Genomic DNA, 14,751 nt, shown 5'->3' on the forward strand with positions numbered 1-14,751 from the left:
CTCTCTCTTCCCCTGGCTTACTCTCACTCTGTTAGCATTATGTTAGCACCATGGCCCAAGATTGTCTTATCAGCTGTGCTAACACCAGTGGGCAGTGACAATGTGGCTGCATTCATTAAGCATTTGACTGGGAGAGCTTAGTGCCAAACTCTGCCGGGAAAACAGCTTGGGGAAACTAAATGCATAAAAAGAAAGGTCATTGTCTTTTGGCGCCTGGTGTCACTGATGTCTTAACTCTCTGCAGAAATGTCACATGCTCTGACCAAAGAAGTTCATCTGTATATTATTGATTCTGCACACAGTAAGAATGCATGCTCTGATAAACTGAAGCTTAGTTGAAGTCACTGTTTCATAATCAAAAGGTCAGAGCCCCTGAACAGCCAAGTGTCCGCATTAACACACTGAGCCAGGCACTGGACAGCAGCTGCTTCCACTGGGTCAATCTGAGAAACCATGCCATGTGATCAAACTTCACAAACATTAGTCCTGTTTTACTTGACTGTTCTGCACTGCAGATTAAAGCAGACAGGGCAGATCAAGCCAGTATAGTCTCAGGTCAGACAAGGCTGAACAAAGGACAACAGGTCAACCAATTCTGTTTTAATCACGAAGGGATTCAACAGGACTCAAGCTACACTTAACATAACCAAAGCCATGGCTACGTACAAAAGACCCTGAATCAAGATAGCCATATTGTTAAAGTCCATATATGGCAGCAGGGGACATACAAAGGAGGAAACCCCCACTTATGGAGAAAAGCCAAGAGCAGCCAAGACAAATAGTGCAAACTGTGTTCCACTGTGCCATGGCAAAGGATGGCAGAGCCCACCTCCTGTAGGAGCTTAACACAACATTTGAGCATTACATTAGTGCTGCTAAAGTACTGAGACGACAACAGTTACCCTACCCGTACACCTCCAGTGAAAACGCTTTGCTTTAGTGAAAAGATTTAAGTATGCAGAGGTTACAATAACAAATGAGACTCTGGGAGTCTGGAGATTTCCCACATCATTTGCTTAATGGTTTGTCAAAACCACCCCCAATGTTTTAACCCCTTAACATACAGTTTATTTTAATTCATCGGTGGTAGCTGCAATGCTGTAAGAACAGTTTTTATCCATCATCCATTTAAAGACAAAAATATTTTGGCATATTTTTATGCACTTCATCCACACTACAATTTAAAATAAACATCTGCTGTCTTGGACAGTGTTTGGCTGCACAGTATGGTACAAAAAAAGGTTACAGAAAGTTAGGATTTGATCTCATGAGAGTGAGTGACAGTTTTGCTTTCAATAGCTGTGCAAAAGTGCAGATGTTGGCAAGATACGGTGCAGCTGATCAAAGTACAAGACAACATCTTTAAAAGGGAAAATAAGTAACCAGGTCAAGTTTATAGATTTTAAATGTTCTGTGGTTGCAAGGGAAGGGATCAATACAGCAGAATCTATTTCTATTTTTTTCTGCATTGGTTTGTCTACTACTGACGCTCATCTATGCAGAACATTAAGTCTATAAAAAGAACAAAAACAAAGACTGACAGGGCCATGTTGTAGCACTAGGGAGCTGAAATCCTTAATGTCATCCGTTTGGCTGAAGTCCCAAAACAAATCATGCAACTGTGAAACTGTGGTTTGCTCTGACAGTGAGTGAATCCTGCATCCGCATTGACAAATTCACAACAATCCCAGGTTTATCCACATTATATTTTATACTGCAAAACCTTTAATTGAACATAAAGTTGCACAGCTTGCGACTAGTCACCTAGTTGGGACTCACAGTAGTTACTCAGGCTATATAATGTTCATTTCTGCATTTTAATGAGCTAAAAGACTCAACTTTTCCTCTAATAACTGAGGAAACCTGGTTCACTTGCTCCCAGGTGTCAACAGTTACGACTGGGATATTGTATTATCACGTAGCACTTTGTAAGACGTTCAACCAACGGAAATATGATATGTTTGTCTTAGTAACACAAACTGAAAGTAACGCTGCACCACAATTACTTCGAGTAGTTTTTTGGGCTTTAAAATACACAGCTACAGACTGACATCTCTTTTGTAAACAACCCAGCAAGCTAGCTAACCTGTCGGCTGATGCTCACCTGACACCAACTGATGCGTTGTGTGTTGTCAATAAACATTTGCCTTTCTCACACTGTTCGCCTCCTTAAAACAGGAGCTAGCTGGTTGTTAGTGAGAGATAACAGGGTTTCAACAGATTAGATTAAAGTATTCTAGCTAACTAACCCGGCTAGCCCGATCAAATGCCACTTCTTGATACTTTTCTGATAGCGGTTGGTTGGAACTTTAACTTTGTTGGATGCTAAGTTTAGCCGCTAAACCCTACACACAAAGCAGGCAAACACGTCGCTCAAAGAAAACACAAACCCGACTGGATTTAGCTAAACGACGACAACTTACATGACTGCTCTTCACTTTCAGGGATACTGATTTAATAATTTAAAAGTACCCAACTGCTTTGGTCCTGCCAACTGCCTACAACAAGGAAGAAATGCAGGTTTGATCACACGGGAAACCGCCGGCTACAACGGAACCGCCGGATTCAGACGAACACAAGCTAAAACTTTTACATCCAGACACTTATTGTTAAAAAAGGTTAACTTCTCACCTTTTAGCGGTGCGGTGTTTGGAGCCATTTTTCCTGCAGCTGCATTTTTTCCATCCACTTGCACAGAGGGGACGTCAGTTCCTGTTGAGGTGGTTGGATGGAGGTTTGGTTGGACACGGTTGGATAGCGATTCTGCCAGGCTGGGTCACTCTACTGAGGCTTAAACAGGAGAACAGCGCCGCTATGCGGCCAACAGTGGTTAGTGTCGAAATCAACAGTATTTATGTAAATCCTGCAGGGATGTTCATGCTGTGTCTACAGTTACAGCTGACATTTTAATAAAAATAGGCTTTTAAGAGAGACTTAGTGGTTAGTGAGCTAGCTGATCTTGTATTAGCAGCTAAAAGTACTTAAAGCATCAAAAGTAAAAGTATGCAATAGTTGGCAGGATTATTAGATTATTATTACTTGCAATTTGTGTGTTTTAGCTGGTAGAGGTAGAGATAATTACAACTAGTTCATATACTGTTGGGGAGTTCAGTCTATAAATGTAACATAGCTGATCAGATGTTTTCTGTGTGTAATCTTTACCTTCAAAGTAACTAGTATTACTAATACTTAGTAGTGGAGTAAAACTGGAATATTTACCTCTGAAATGTAGGATAATAGAAGCATACAGTAGCAAAATTGGAAATACATAAAGTAAAAGTACATCAAAATTGGACTTAAGTACAGTACTTGAGTATATGTAGGTAGTTTATTTTCTATCACTGGGTGTTATCTTCACAATGTACTTAAAATATCAGAAGTAGTCATTATTCAGCACAATGGCCCCTGTCATTGTTATAGTATAATGTATTAGGTTTTTGAATCATCACCTCTGATACAATAAAGAGCATTTTAATGTGGTGTTGTAATTTTGAGATGCTGCATATAAGCTGATCTGTAGTGGAGGGTAACTAAAAATATTTACTCAACGGCTGTACTTAACTACAAATTGAGGTATTAATGTGTACATCACTTCATCACTTTAATGTTGCAGCTGGTAAAGATGAAGCTAATTTTAATTACTGCTAAGTAGTTTGTGATTTTTTTCCCCATGGATCAGTTAAATCTTTATTAACTATATTTCGTATTATTAATTGGAATCTGCAAAGTTACTAAATCTATTGAATATATATAGAGGAGTGAAAAAGTACAATACTTATCTCTTAAGAGTACTGGAATAGAAATATAGTAGCTCAAGAACTCAAAGTACAAGTACCTCAAAACTGTAATACTGACAGGTGTTTCTATTATTTTGTCCACTCCATTTATATCAGTGACGGTAGGCTAAATAACAGTAACACCTCTCTGTATAGGTGTTAGGTGTACCTAATAAACTGCCAAGTGAGTGTGTATTATATAAAATGTGAATGTAAGTTCCATAATGATGCAATAACCAAATAGACAGAAACATATGCAACACAAAAATAGTACAATGTAAAATATTCTGTATTTCTCAGGGTTGTTATTTGGACTTTTGTACACTTTTTATTTTATTTAATTATTTTTTCCCGTGACCCTGTGTTATCGAGTACAATGTACTTTTAAGTATGAGTAATTAAAATTACATTTAAGTAACGTTTCTTATACTAAACACCAACCCCGCCCCCCGAGGTTGACTGAACGCCACGTACGGTTTGGCTCAACGCACCTTAAGCGGGTTGACCGTTTGATTACTCTTTGACTGACAGGCGGGCCGACCAATCAGCGCTCAACGCGACTCTTTGCAAAGAAAGTGCACTTTTCCTCTGGCCAATCAGAGGCGGCGAGGGCGGGGCGTTGCCATGGTGAACCCAATCTCTTTTTTTCTGTAGGTTGTGTGGCCATAGGAGGCTTGTGTTGGTGGTAGATGACAGCTGTAAACAAGCTCTAGTGAAGCTCAGGCACTTTGAGGAAGACTAAACCGCCAAAGCGCCGGTGAAGAGAAGAAACGGGGGCTCAGGGTAAGTGTCGATTTACAATTAAATCTATTTTACACGAACTGTGCTTATTATTGAAATTTTCTACAAATGCTAAGGCTTGTTTTATAGCTTTGGGATAATGAATTAGCTGCCATCCTCACTATAAACAACCTGTTCGTTAAATGGCACCGCTAGCTTCTGTGTTTGTCACGTATTATGAGTTACAGGTTCAAAGTTTGTAAGGTTCTGGCAGAGGGATTGTTTCAAAATAAGCTCGGTGTGTCTTTATCCACCAGACACGTGTGTTGCACAGTTCTTTGCTTTTCCTAAAGAGATGCTTTTGAGATTAAGACTAACTTGCATAACCTCATCCCCACTATGTCTCCAGGTGAAGTTGTGGCTTACATGCCTTGTGTAATGTTTAAGAAATAGAGGGTGTTGTGTTTTGTAAAGATGAACCACACTGTACTGGTTAGATGCTGGACATATAGGCCTTTAAGAGCAATTTCAGTACAATTTAAAAGCATCCTATTTAACTCTCATTTTATGTACCTAACCAGATGGTGAGGGGTAGAGCCCTGGCCCGCTGTGGGCTGGTTCTGCTGAGTTTGTGGCTGTGTATCCAGTCAGTGCCTATCAGTGTGGACAAGACCAAAGACAAGCCTGAGGAGGAAGAACTGGGGCCACCAGAGAGTGCTGTGAGTCAAACAGGCATATAAAGGGTTATCTCATTTAAATCTGAGTCATATGGTCTAATTACATTAGGAAGGGGAACCATCTGGGCTAATAGTAACTCAGAGAGAGCTATTTCAAATGAAAAGTGCATTTGCTTTGAGGTCTGATTGACAGAAAAATGTAAATTTGTCGCAACAAACAAGAGCAATGTCAGGTTAAATCAGGTGCCACAATTAATTCGCGAGAGATAAGTAAACGTTCCGTAAGTCACGTTAGGTATAAACAATGACGTGTGCTTTGGTTTGTGCTTCAGGAAACTGGGCTGCATTATGACCGCTACCTCAGGGAAGTCATTGAGTACCTCGAGAAAGACCCCCATTTTAAAGAAAAGCTAAAAAATGCCAACATGGAAGACATCAAGGTACACCTGCATACTCACTAAACATCCCATTATGTTGTAAGCCTTTTATTGTTTTTAAAAAAAAATGTGTATTGGGCTGTGGTTTGTTGATTTTGTGCTTGCAGCAAGGCAAACTTTCCAAAGAGCTGGACTTTGTCCACCACAATTTTCGGACAAAGCTGGACGAGTTGAAGAGGGAGGAGATGAACAGGCTGCGGATGCTCATCAAAGCCAAACATGACATCCAGGGGGGGAATGGTGAGTATCCTACACACAGTATATTGCTGATGTGTCACATACAGACTTGTGCTTCTTGACATTTCACAAGAGGTTTTGTCAGTTGGGTCATCGTCAAATGTAGGATGTGGCTACAGAGGAACTTGATGCAACACACAGCCCACCTCCGCTAACAGTGACTTCTGCCGGCCACTGTGAACTGCTGAATGAAAGACCGTATGACATTAGATTGAGAATACATTCAATATTAAGTCGACACTTTTTACAAACACAATGGTCAGAGACATTCAACAAGATGGACGGGATGTGCAGAAGCATTTTAGACACCGTGTCAGATTAAATACAAAGAAAGATATCCATTGCCAACAAGCTAAAAAAATACTTTTACACTTACCTACTCTTACTGATCTCTTTTCCAGGGTAAATTTGACCTGAAGTTTAAGTAAACAAAGTCTGAACTTGCCTCTGGCTGCGAATCAGTGCACTAAAAGAACTGCTGCAGCACAAAATATCTTTGGAAAGTGCGTGAGAAAGAGTAATCAATACAACAGATTGTTGAATAACACAAGTATTCTGTCTGAGTTTTTAGTGAATGCAATGTACACTTGATCTAACTGCTTTACAGTTCAGTATAACTTTTCATTACAGGCCGGACAGTGGACCATCAGGCCCTGCTGAAACAGTTTGAGCACCTCAACCACATGAACCCAAACACGTTTGAGGTGGAGGACCTGAACCGCCTCATCAAATCGGTACAGACAGTGATCTAAAACCACCTGTTCACTAAGTAGAGCTTTACTAGATTTGTTGCAAATTAACCTCCCACACATGCATGGCAGCCACACACAGTCATGAGTTAAAAGTTATCTCAAATAAATTTCTGCACTTCATGTCAGTTTATACTGACCATGTTCCATGTTTGTGGGTACCGTAGTGCTGTTGCTGATATTTAACTGCATCACGGTCATGGTTATAATAACAGTGAAGAGCACCTTACCCCGTATTTTTGCTATAATTGGCATGGATGAGCCTATAGAGAATTACAGGTGTCAAACAGTGAGCTCTGTTAACCAGTCTGGCCTTTTCTGATTTCAGATGTAGTAGCTTGGAGGCACTCGCTCTAGCTCTCACCAGAAGTAAATTCTTTGGTTTTTAGAGAGCAACTTCCTGCTTCCTGTAAATTCAGGAAAAAACAAAGGGGAAGTGAGCTTAGTGAGTTTGCATGTCTCTCTGCTTTTCAGAGTTCACAATCAAGTGCATGCAAATCCTGACTATACTTTGTATAGTTTTGTGTAGTGTTCATCTTGGTTCTGCAGTCATTTATTTACTGTTTATGCCTTGGAACTGCCTGGTACTTTGTTGGTGAGAATTACCTTGGTGAGAATTATCACAGTGAACTTTTAGATATAATAAGCATACCAATGCTGAGCAGTTTGTGTAATTTTCACTGCATGAGTTAAACATGAAGAGCATGTTTTTGATTGATCCTGCCAGCAGCCCTGGGTGAGCTATGAAATTGAAGTTCACTCAGCCAAGCACTTTGCTTTCTCCTTTTTATAGAGGACAAAAAGGTGTGCAAATGTAATGAAATCCCCTTCTCGACTTTTCTTTATTGTTGTCATTTGTAGGCGACCAAAGACCTGGAGAACTTTGACAAGGACCGCCATGATGAGTTCAAGAGATATGAGATGATGAAGGAGCATGAGAGGAGGGAACGTCTGAAGAACATGAATGAGGAGGACCGCAAGAAGGAAGAGCAGCACTATGAGGAGATGAAGAAGAAACACGCTGACCATCCCAAAATTAATCATCCTGTAAGTTAATAAAAAATGCAGCAGACTGCAACATAATGTAGTTATAATCTAAGTTAATAGAAGAATTAGATGAGTGAGTTGAGCAGGCTTTGCAGGATTGATAAAAAAAAAGAGCATAGAAATGAAGATAAATTGATGTCAATGTGTGTGTGTGTGTACAGGGCAGTGAGGACCAGCTGAAGGAGGTGTGGCAGGAGGCAGACGGTTTGGACCCCGAAGACTTTGATCCCAAGACTTTTTTCAAGATGCATGGTAACCAAAGACGCCACTGAGAACATCTGTCACAGAATATCGAATGTTTCCACTGTTTTCCCTCTTAAACACAGGACTGGCTCTGAATCTAGCATTTAACATGTGCTTCTACAAGCTAGTCACAGAATTAATCCCTCATCAAAGAGGGATCTTTGTGTCTGGATGTGTTGGACAAGTGGTTTATGTTGCACGTATCAGCACCATATACCTTTAATATAAGATTAATCATATTAATCTTACATGCTTGTAACTAAACTATGCATGGATGAAATGATCTGCTCAGTCTTTTGTTTTGTGTTGCAGACAGTAATGGAGACGGTTTCCTTGATGAGACCGAGCTTGAAGCTCTCTTCACTAAAGAGGTATTTGTGTTTACACATTTATGTCTGGTTCTGCATGTTTTAGCATAATGTAATATGTAAATGAAGGAGCCTTTTAGGTGAAATTTGTGTGTGTGTGTCTTCAAGCTGGAGAAGGTGTACAACCCTGAAAATGAAGAGGATGATATGGTAGAGATGGAGGAGGAGAGACTGCGGATGAGAGAGCATGTTATGAACGAGGTGAGCTACCACAGTAACAAAGCAGACGCGATACAAACTTGCAAACTTGTGCAGACGGTGGTGTAAAACAGGAAAATGTGTTGCACTGAAAGAGTAACAACAGTGGAAAACAGAGTCAGTGCTTTAGCAGAAAGGTCAAAGCTTCCTTGGGCCAATCATTAATATCTTGAATACCATGTATAGGCACTGATGTTGATTAAAGCTGCTTCCTGTGTTGACATTAAGGTGGACACCAATAAAGACAGACTTGTGTCACTGAGCGAGTTCATGGCGGCCACTAAGAAGGAGGAGTTCTCAGAAAAAGACGAGTGGGAGGTAAGAGACAGATTTTATAAAAGAGCGTTGACAAAATTTGACAGGAGCTGTTACATATCCATGTCTGGATCTCATTGTATTCCTCTTTCAATCCATTACCTCCACTGCCACTACAGACTTTAGATCAAAACCCCTTGTACACTGAGGAGGAGCTGAGGGAGTTTGAACAGCACCTGGCCAACGAGGAGAACGATATCAACAAGAGGTCGCTTGAGCTGCAGAAGCAGAGAGAAGAGCTCGAAAAGAAACAAGAAGAACTCAATGCTCAGAGGTTGGGGCTACAGCAGGTGAGCAAAAAACTCATTATTAAAATATTATACAGGTGAAATACAAGGAATCGTGATTTGCTCCTTCAGTAGTCTGCAGATTGAATATTCATTTCTGATTGATGATATGAATAACTTGTTCTCATGTAAAATATTTACTTCTTTGTAGCAGCACTGATGAGCTGCACCCACACAATATTGTATTCTGTAGAGTCTGCACTCAAAATACAAAAATAATTCATAATTCAAGTTAAAAAAAAACTGAGCAGAGGTTCTATCTCATTTTTGATGCTCTAACATTTTCTCTCCTTCTTTCTTTGCTCAGGCAGTAGAAGAAATGGAAAGGTTAAAAGCCCACAGCACAAAAACGGATATCAAACGTAAGAATCACACTGCACCTAACGCTGTCTAAACTTGATTTAAACAAGGAGGCTTAACACTGACCAAGGCCAAGATGTGACTGACTCTTAGTCCCAAGTATGAGTTTAAGGATAACTCTGGTATTTTTGAACATGGACCTTACTCTCTTATGTTTGGATCTTTGCAGTCGGTGCAGCGTTGAGCAAAAACGGTGAACCTGGCAACTGCAAACAGCTGCTGTAATGTAAACAAACTGGGCATCTGTCCACGTCAAAGTACATCCACTTCAGTGCTTATTTTAGCCACAGACAGGCAGATGGTTATTATAAGTGTCTGACAACATTACTTCCTACAGAAATCAACCTTTTTATTAAAGATTCAAATTCTTTGTTTAATCATAAACATCATTATATATCACTACCAGACTCCATTGACAAAAACAGGATTTTTACTGAGCAGAATACAAGAGCTGCTGGAATACTGCTGCCTTGATTGGTTTGTTTGTCTGTTTTATTAGAATACATTGCAGCAGCTGTTTGCAGTTGCCACGTTCACCGTTCTTACTCAATAGTGGGCTGATTGCATTGATCTTTGTCCCTGTCAATGATTTAAACCCAGAAACATGAGAAAATAAATAAAGTTATCCTTTGAGCTCCAAACATGTTGCAACTCACAACTGTAATAACATCTAAGGACACCACATCCCACCCCACCCACAGCCATTCATCATGATTAAATACAGTCAACCTGTGCTAATGTGACTCTCCTGTAGGTGAAGGTGAACCAGCCCCAGTTGTACCAGGAAACAATCAACCACTGCCCCCTGGTCACCAGCAGCAAGATGTACCAGTGCCAGGACACTCTTAGCAGGCCTCACCACTCTGTGTGCTGTACGAATGCCAGTGAGCATGTGTGTGTGTGTGTGTGTGTGTGTGTGTGTTTGCCTTGCAATGATTCCAATTCTCTGTTTTTTGTTTTGTTTTTGTTTTTGTTTTTTGGTTTAGGAATTTCAAACCACCACATGACAAAAATATGCCTAAATACCAAGAGCACACAGGAAAATCTGATTTCAGGCTTCTGATTTTGTGCCCGTCATGCCATCCCCCTCGCTGGCCGATTCGGCTGCGTAAACCAGACTTGAAACGTGGAGCTGGTCCAGTTTTCTATGTGGACAATGGGCCCTTTTGTTTTGTCATTTTAATTTTTTGTCACAACAAGGACTCTGTTCTCCATGGGAAGAGCTTTGGGGTAAAAAGGAGAGGGGGGCAGGTTTTTGGGGGGCCTGATATGTGAATGTTTTGTTTAGTGTACACTGTAGTTCATTGTCACTGATACTGCCTCTTAGAGAAGAAAAAACTTTGGGAATTATTTCTTTTTTCAGGTGAAGAGAGCCTATTATTTCAGAAGAGAATGAAAGTAACTCAAAGGTTTATGTAGAAGTGAATGAGATGGTCCAAAGTTGAAATTGATTTGTTGATTTTCTGCAACAGTTAATACTCAGTTCTCCTCAACAATTTAAAGTTTACACCCAAATATAAAACACACATTTCTTCAGTTGTATTTTCTAGTTTTTTCCTCCTTGGGACCAGATGATTGAAGAACATATTTAGTTTACAGATGAAGTTACATATATATTTAAATGTTTTAATTTAATATAATTGTGCTGGTGTTTGAGTGACTGTATGGATTTGTTTACAGTGTGTTTGTGTCAGTGCTTGTGAGTGTATCTGTGAATCTGTGTCATTTCTCATAATAGAATAACTTATTTATTCTCTACATCATCACTGTCAGTGAAACTGAATTTGGAGTTCAAATTCAAGGGTCGCATGGTCAAAAACTGACCTCAGAACAGTCTTAATTTTAAACTAATACAACAAATAAGAGACAGAGTGAGGACAAAAACACAGGTATATTTTTATGTCTCTTTTAAAAAGCAGTCAGATCGGTCTCCCAGCCTATGTAGGATCACAGCAGTATCTGCTCGCAGGTCTGGTGTTACTTATTTTTCTATGTCCCTTTCATAAAACCAATTAAATCTGTCCACCACCCAACGTCCTGTGTAACAAATCCATGAAACTATTGTACACGGTTTGAATGTGGACAATAAAGTGAATGAGCTGGCCTTCCTCTCTCTCTTCTTTTTGTTATAAACATCGGCTCACACACAGTGACGTTGAAATCACAATTAATAATGTAAAAACATTCAGCATTTTGACAAGAGTTACTCTCACAGCACGATTTTAAAAACCTTCCTCAGCTCCGCCCGTACGAGTCCTTGAAACGCTCGATGAGGTATTCACCTGCTGTGACTGGAGGGTATTTGTTGGAGCCGTCGCAGCAGGTGATCAGAGCCTCATCATCGGGCTGGACGAAGAAAGCCAGAGACTGACGTGTGCTGGAGTCTCCAGCAGGCGGCAGCAAAACCCTGTGGAGCTGAGGAACAACAGCATTACACATTATACACTTCACATTATTAACATACACCATGATCCTTCTGTGGCACTTGATAGTCAAGTTTTACATGGTATTATTTACATACTACGGCATCACAGATGTTTGCAGAGTATGCTCACATTTCTAGAAGCAGTGTTTTAACTCTTGCATCAAAATGAAAATATTAATTTGTAAATTTTCACTCATCTGCGCAGCGGCTGAACTCAGGATTAAAATCAAGATAACACAGTCCAGCTACATGAATTATTCACTACTGTCTGGTGTGTTTATATTTCCCATTTACAAGGACTTCTAAGTACTGGGCTGAAATCTTCAAATTAAGACTCAAGGAGACTTGTTAAGGAGAAAAGTCTCTGATTCTTTAGCCTGATGCTTTTCTTACACCTTTATCATGACAACAAAGAAAAAGTGAGGTCCATCTAAACCTGTTTATAAAACTCAAAGTTGAGATTTCCCTCTTAGCTCACCACAGAGACAAACTGATCGCTGGTCCAGCGCTGCATCAGGTCAGCGATGTTGATGAGGACGGCTCCAAGGACGATGGGAGCGCAGATAAATTCACCTGAACGTTTACGGACCTGAGGAGGAAGTTTTCAGTTTAAAATCCTTGATTTTTAAGACAAAAGGACAAGTTAAGGTGAGAACACTGAGCTTGTTATCTGATTCAATGAAATGAAAACATTGCATGAAGTTGCCTGAAGGCTTCAGTCTTGCATGCAGAGAGGTGGAGATGTGAGTATTATTACCTGCAGACCCTCAGAGCTCTGGAACAGCAGTGTGATGCTGCCGTAGTCTGAATGCTCTCCACATCGCAGCTGACCCTCCTTCGCTTTCTCACTGTTCACCGCCGGGTAGTACAGAGACCGCAGCGTTGTGCCGTTCTCATCAGCTGCAAGAGACACAACAGCCCTGTTCAGATTCACTTTGTATCTTAATATTACAAGAGTTTACACTGGACTCAAGATCGATGACTGTCCTATATTGGGAGTTGTGGCATTTTTGGGAACAGTATAAGAACAAGAAGGTACGTAAACGTTTGGCTGCCTGAGGATACAGTTGTGCGCAAATAACAATGACAGAAATAAACAGTAACTGTGCATAAGTCAACAAAAAATGTAATTTATCCCTATCCTTTTGTACACAACTACATTTTTTACACACACACACACACACACACACAGAGTTGATGTCTTGTTGGTATATGGTTTGGTGATGTGTTTTGGTGAAATATCCTTAAAAACTTGTTCTTAAGAACGCTTTTTCCTGATTAATTGGTCTTTTTCTGGCTTAAAAAAAGTCAAAAATATAAATGAGGAAACACAGCGAGGAGTCACAACACCAGCTGTGAGGGGGAGCCGAGTGAATAACACTTCACTTCCCTTCTTTAACTATCACCAATGTGCCTTTGAGCAAGTCTCCAGTTGAGTAAGTGAGTGTGGTGAACTCTACGTACTTCCTATTAAACGGTGTGCACTCAGGAACACCTCCGGGTCCAGACCCAGACTGAGGGCCATCACCCTCAGCACCCGCAGACTCAGCTCCTTACAGCGCTGGAAGAAAGACGTCTGGATCTCCTGGAACCCTGTTACAGCGTCTGATGACGGCCATTTCTGCAACAGAGGGGAATTTTTGAGGCTGATACTGGTGTTGTTCTTCACAATCTTCAGTTTCATTTAAAAGAATTGTGACCAAGACGCTGACTAAGCAGAACACTTTACAGCTTAATATAAATAATATATAAAATAATATATATATTTTATATCATTCACACATGACTTGTTTGAATATGCACAGGAGGTCTGCAATCTCTGGGTCATAATTCACCTTTAACTAATTAAAGTAGCCCAACTTCTACCACAGGTGTGATCAAAAATATACAGCTGATCTTAACTTTAAATAGAATAATGCCAAGTACTGTGATATGGTGTCGTGGATATTTGTATCTGTTTCAGACCCGAACATATTATATTGGTTTGCCTTGCTTCAATCCCTAATTACAAAGATGAATGTATATTTAAGAGCTCTGTGAAAAACAAAACACAGACACTTTCTTTCAAATGTTAAACCACGTAACTAAACCTTACTGACTGAAGAAAAACAAGTGGAATCTGCTGATTGTTTCCTGTACAACACTTTGACCTCCAAACTGATAAATACATACAAACAAAGTGGAATCTGGCTCCTGTTAATTATAAACCCTGAAGTATGGCATTAAATAAAATAAGCCAAAAGTTAAGAGGACACTTTACTATGTCAGGGTGAAGTGAAGCAGTGTTGAATGCCTCCTTCAGGTCTCCAGGTCGACGTGGGTTCAATCTGAAAAAGCAGTTCCTTAAATTGAAAACCAGTAAATTGTGCAGATGATTAGTGTCGTGTTAACTTGCTGAATCCCACCTCTCAGTCTCCAGGGACACCCAGCCGTGGTTCGGGTTGTTCGCAAAGCTTTTCCTGCTGAAACGGCTGTTTGAGCTCATCTGGCTGCAGGAAGAATCTCTTGGATACATCCATAACTCGATGCACCTATCCAAACACACACCGGGAGAAATGAGCCATGTTCCACTTAAAGCACTGACAGCAAAACTAAGTGATAATATATTTTATTTGCTGGCGTCACCTCCTCCTGAGTAATCCCCGTGTTCTTCAGAAAAACAAAGCCAACTTCTGTAAAAGCGGTTTTCAGCTCTTTGCTCAGGGTGTGCAGCTGCTCCTCGGTGACATCTCTCTCACCCAGGCTGTATGCACCAAAGTCCACTATCGGAATACTCATTTTTAAGACAAAAAGTGCACGCGAAAGTCTCAAAACGTGAGGCTGCGTATGTGACAGCACCGCGCTGCACAGGAGAAATAAAAGGTTGCTGATCATGGTTGCAACATCGCTCTTCTATCATGTGACTTTTCCCA

At 40.4% G+C, this 14,751-nt stretch overlaps 3 protein-coding genes across 3 annotated transcripts in view; 1 reads left to right on the plus strand and 2 right to left on the minus strand.

The window, feature by feature from the left end:
• The window catches only part of pik3c2a (phosphatidylinositol-4-phosphate 3-kinase, catalytic subunit type 2 alpha), a 40,153-nt gene extending 37,367 nt beyond the window's left edge, over window positions 1-2,786 (minus strand). The window contains 1 exon segment of the mRNA XM_018685686.2: window positions 2,632-2,786. The gene's annotated coding sequence lies outside the window, so the exon portion shown is untranslated.
• A 1,644-nt stretch (window positions 2,787-4,430) lies between these two features.
• Window positions 4,431-11,518, plus strand: nucb2b (nucleobindin 2b). The gene is made up of 13 exons (XM_018685688.2): window positions 4,431-4,559; window positions 5,078-5,215; window positions 5,506-5,613; window positions 5,718-5,850; window positions 6,478-6,581; window positions 7,458-7,643; window positions 7,805-7,895; window positions 8,199-8,257; window positions 8,363-8,455; window positions 8,681-8,770; window positions 8,887-9,057; window positions 9,362-9,416; window positions 10,169-11,518. The coding sequence occupies exons 2-13, from the start codon at window positions 5,078-5,080 to the stop codon at window positions 10,261-10,263; spliced, it is 1,323 nt and encodes a 440-aa protein (XP_018541204.1). The 5' UTR covers window positions 4,431-4,559; the 3' UTR covers window positions 10,264-11,518.
• Window positions 11,287-14,717, minus strand: si:dkey-10o6.2 (uncharacterized protein LOC100124608 homolog). The gene is given in 8 exon segments (XM_018685689.2): window positions 11,287-11,829; window positions 12,318-12,428; window positions 12,597-12,739; window positions 13,304-13,460; window positions 14,100-14,166; window positions 14,245-14,306; window positions 14,308-14,370; window positions 14,465-14,717. Coding segments are annotated over 8 exon segments (1,032 nt in total). The 5' UTR covers window positions 14,714-14,717; the 3' UTR covers window positions 11,287-11,649.
• Between the last annotated feature and the right edge of the window lie 34 nt (window positions 14,718-14,751).

This window comes from Lates calcarifer, linkage group LG10 (genome assembly GCF_001640805.2).
Source record: "Lates calcarifer isolate ASB-BC8 linkage group LG10, TLL_Latcal_v3, whole genome shotgun sequence".
Lineage (NCBI taxonomy): Eukaryota > Metazoa > Chordata > Actinopteri > Centropomidae > Lates > Lates calcarifer.

Excerpts from the sequence above, each read along its gene's own strand:
- nucb2b (XM_018685688.2), top strand. The coding sequence starts at position 5,078 with ATGGTGAGGGGTAGAGCCCTGGCCCGCTGTGGGCTGGTTCTGCTGAGT. Across the intron at positions 7,644-7,804 it reads ATCCCAAAATTAATCATCCT|GGCAGTGAGGACCAGCTGAA; the intron begins GTAAGTTAATAA and ends GTGTGTGTACAG. Across the intron at positions 9,058-9,361 it reads AGAGGTTGGGGCTACAGCAG|GCAGTAGAAGAAATGGAAAG; the intron begins GTGAGCAAAAAA and ends TTCTTTGCTCAG.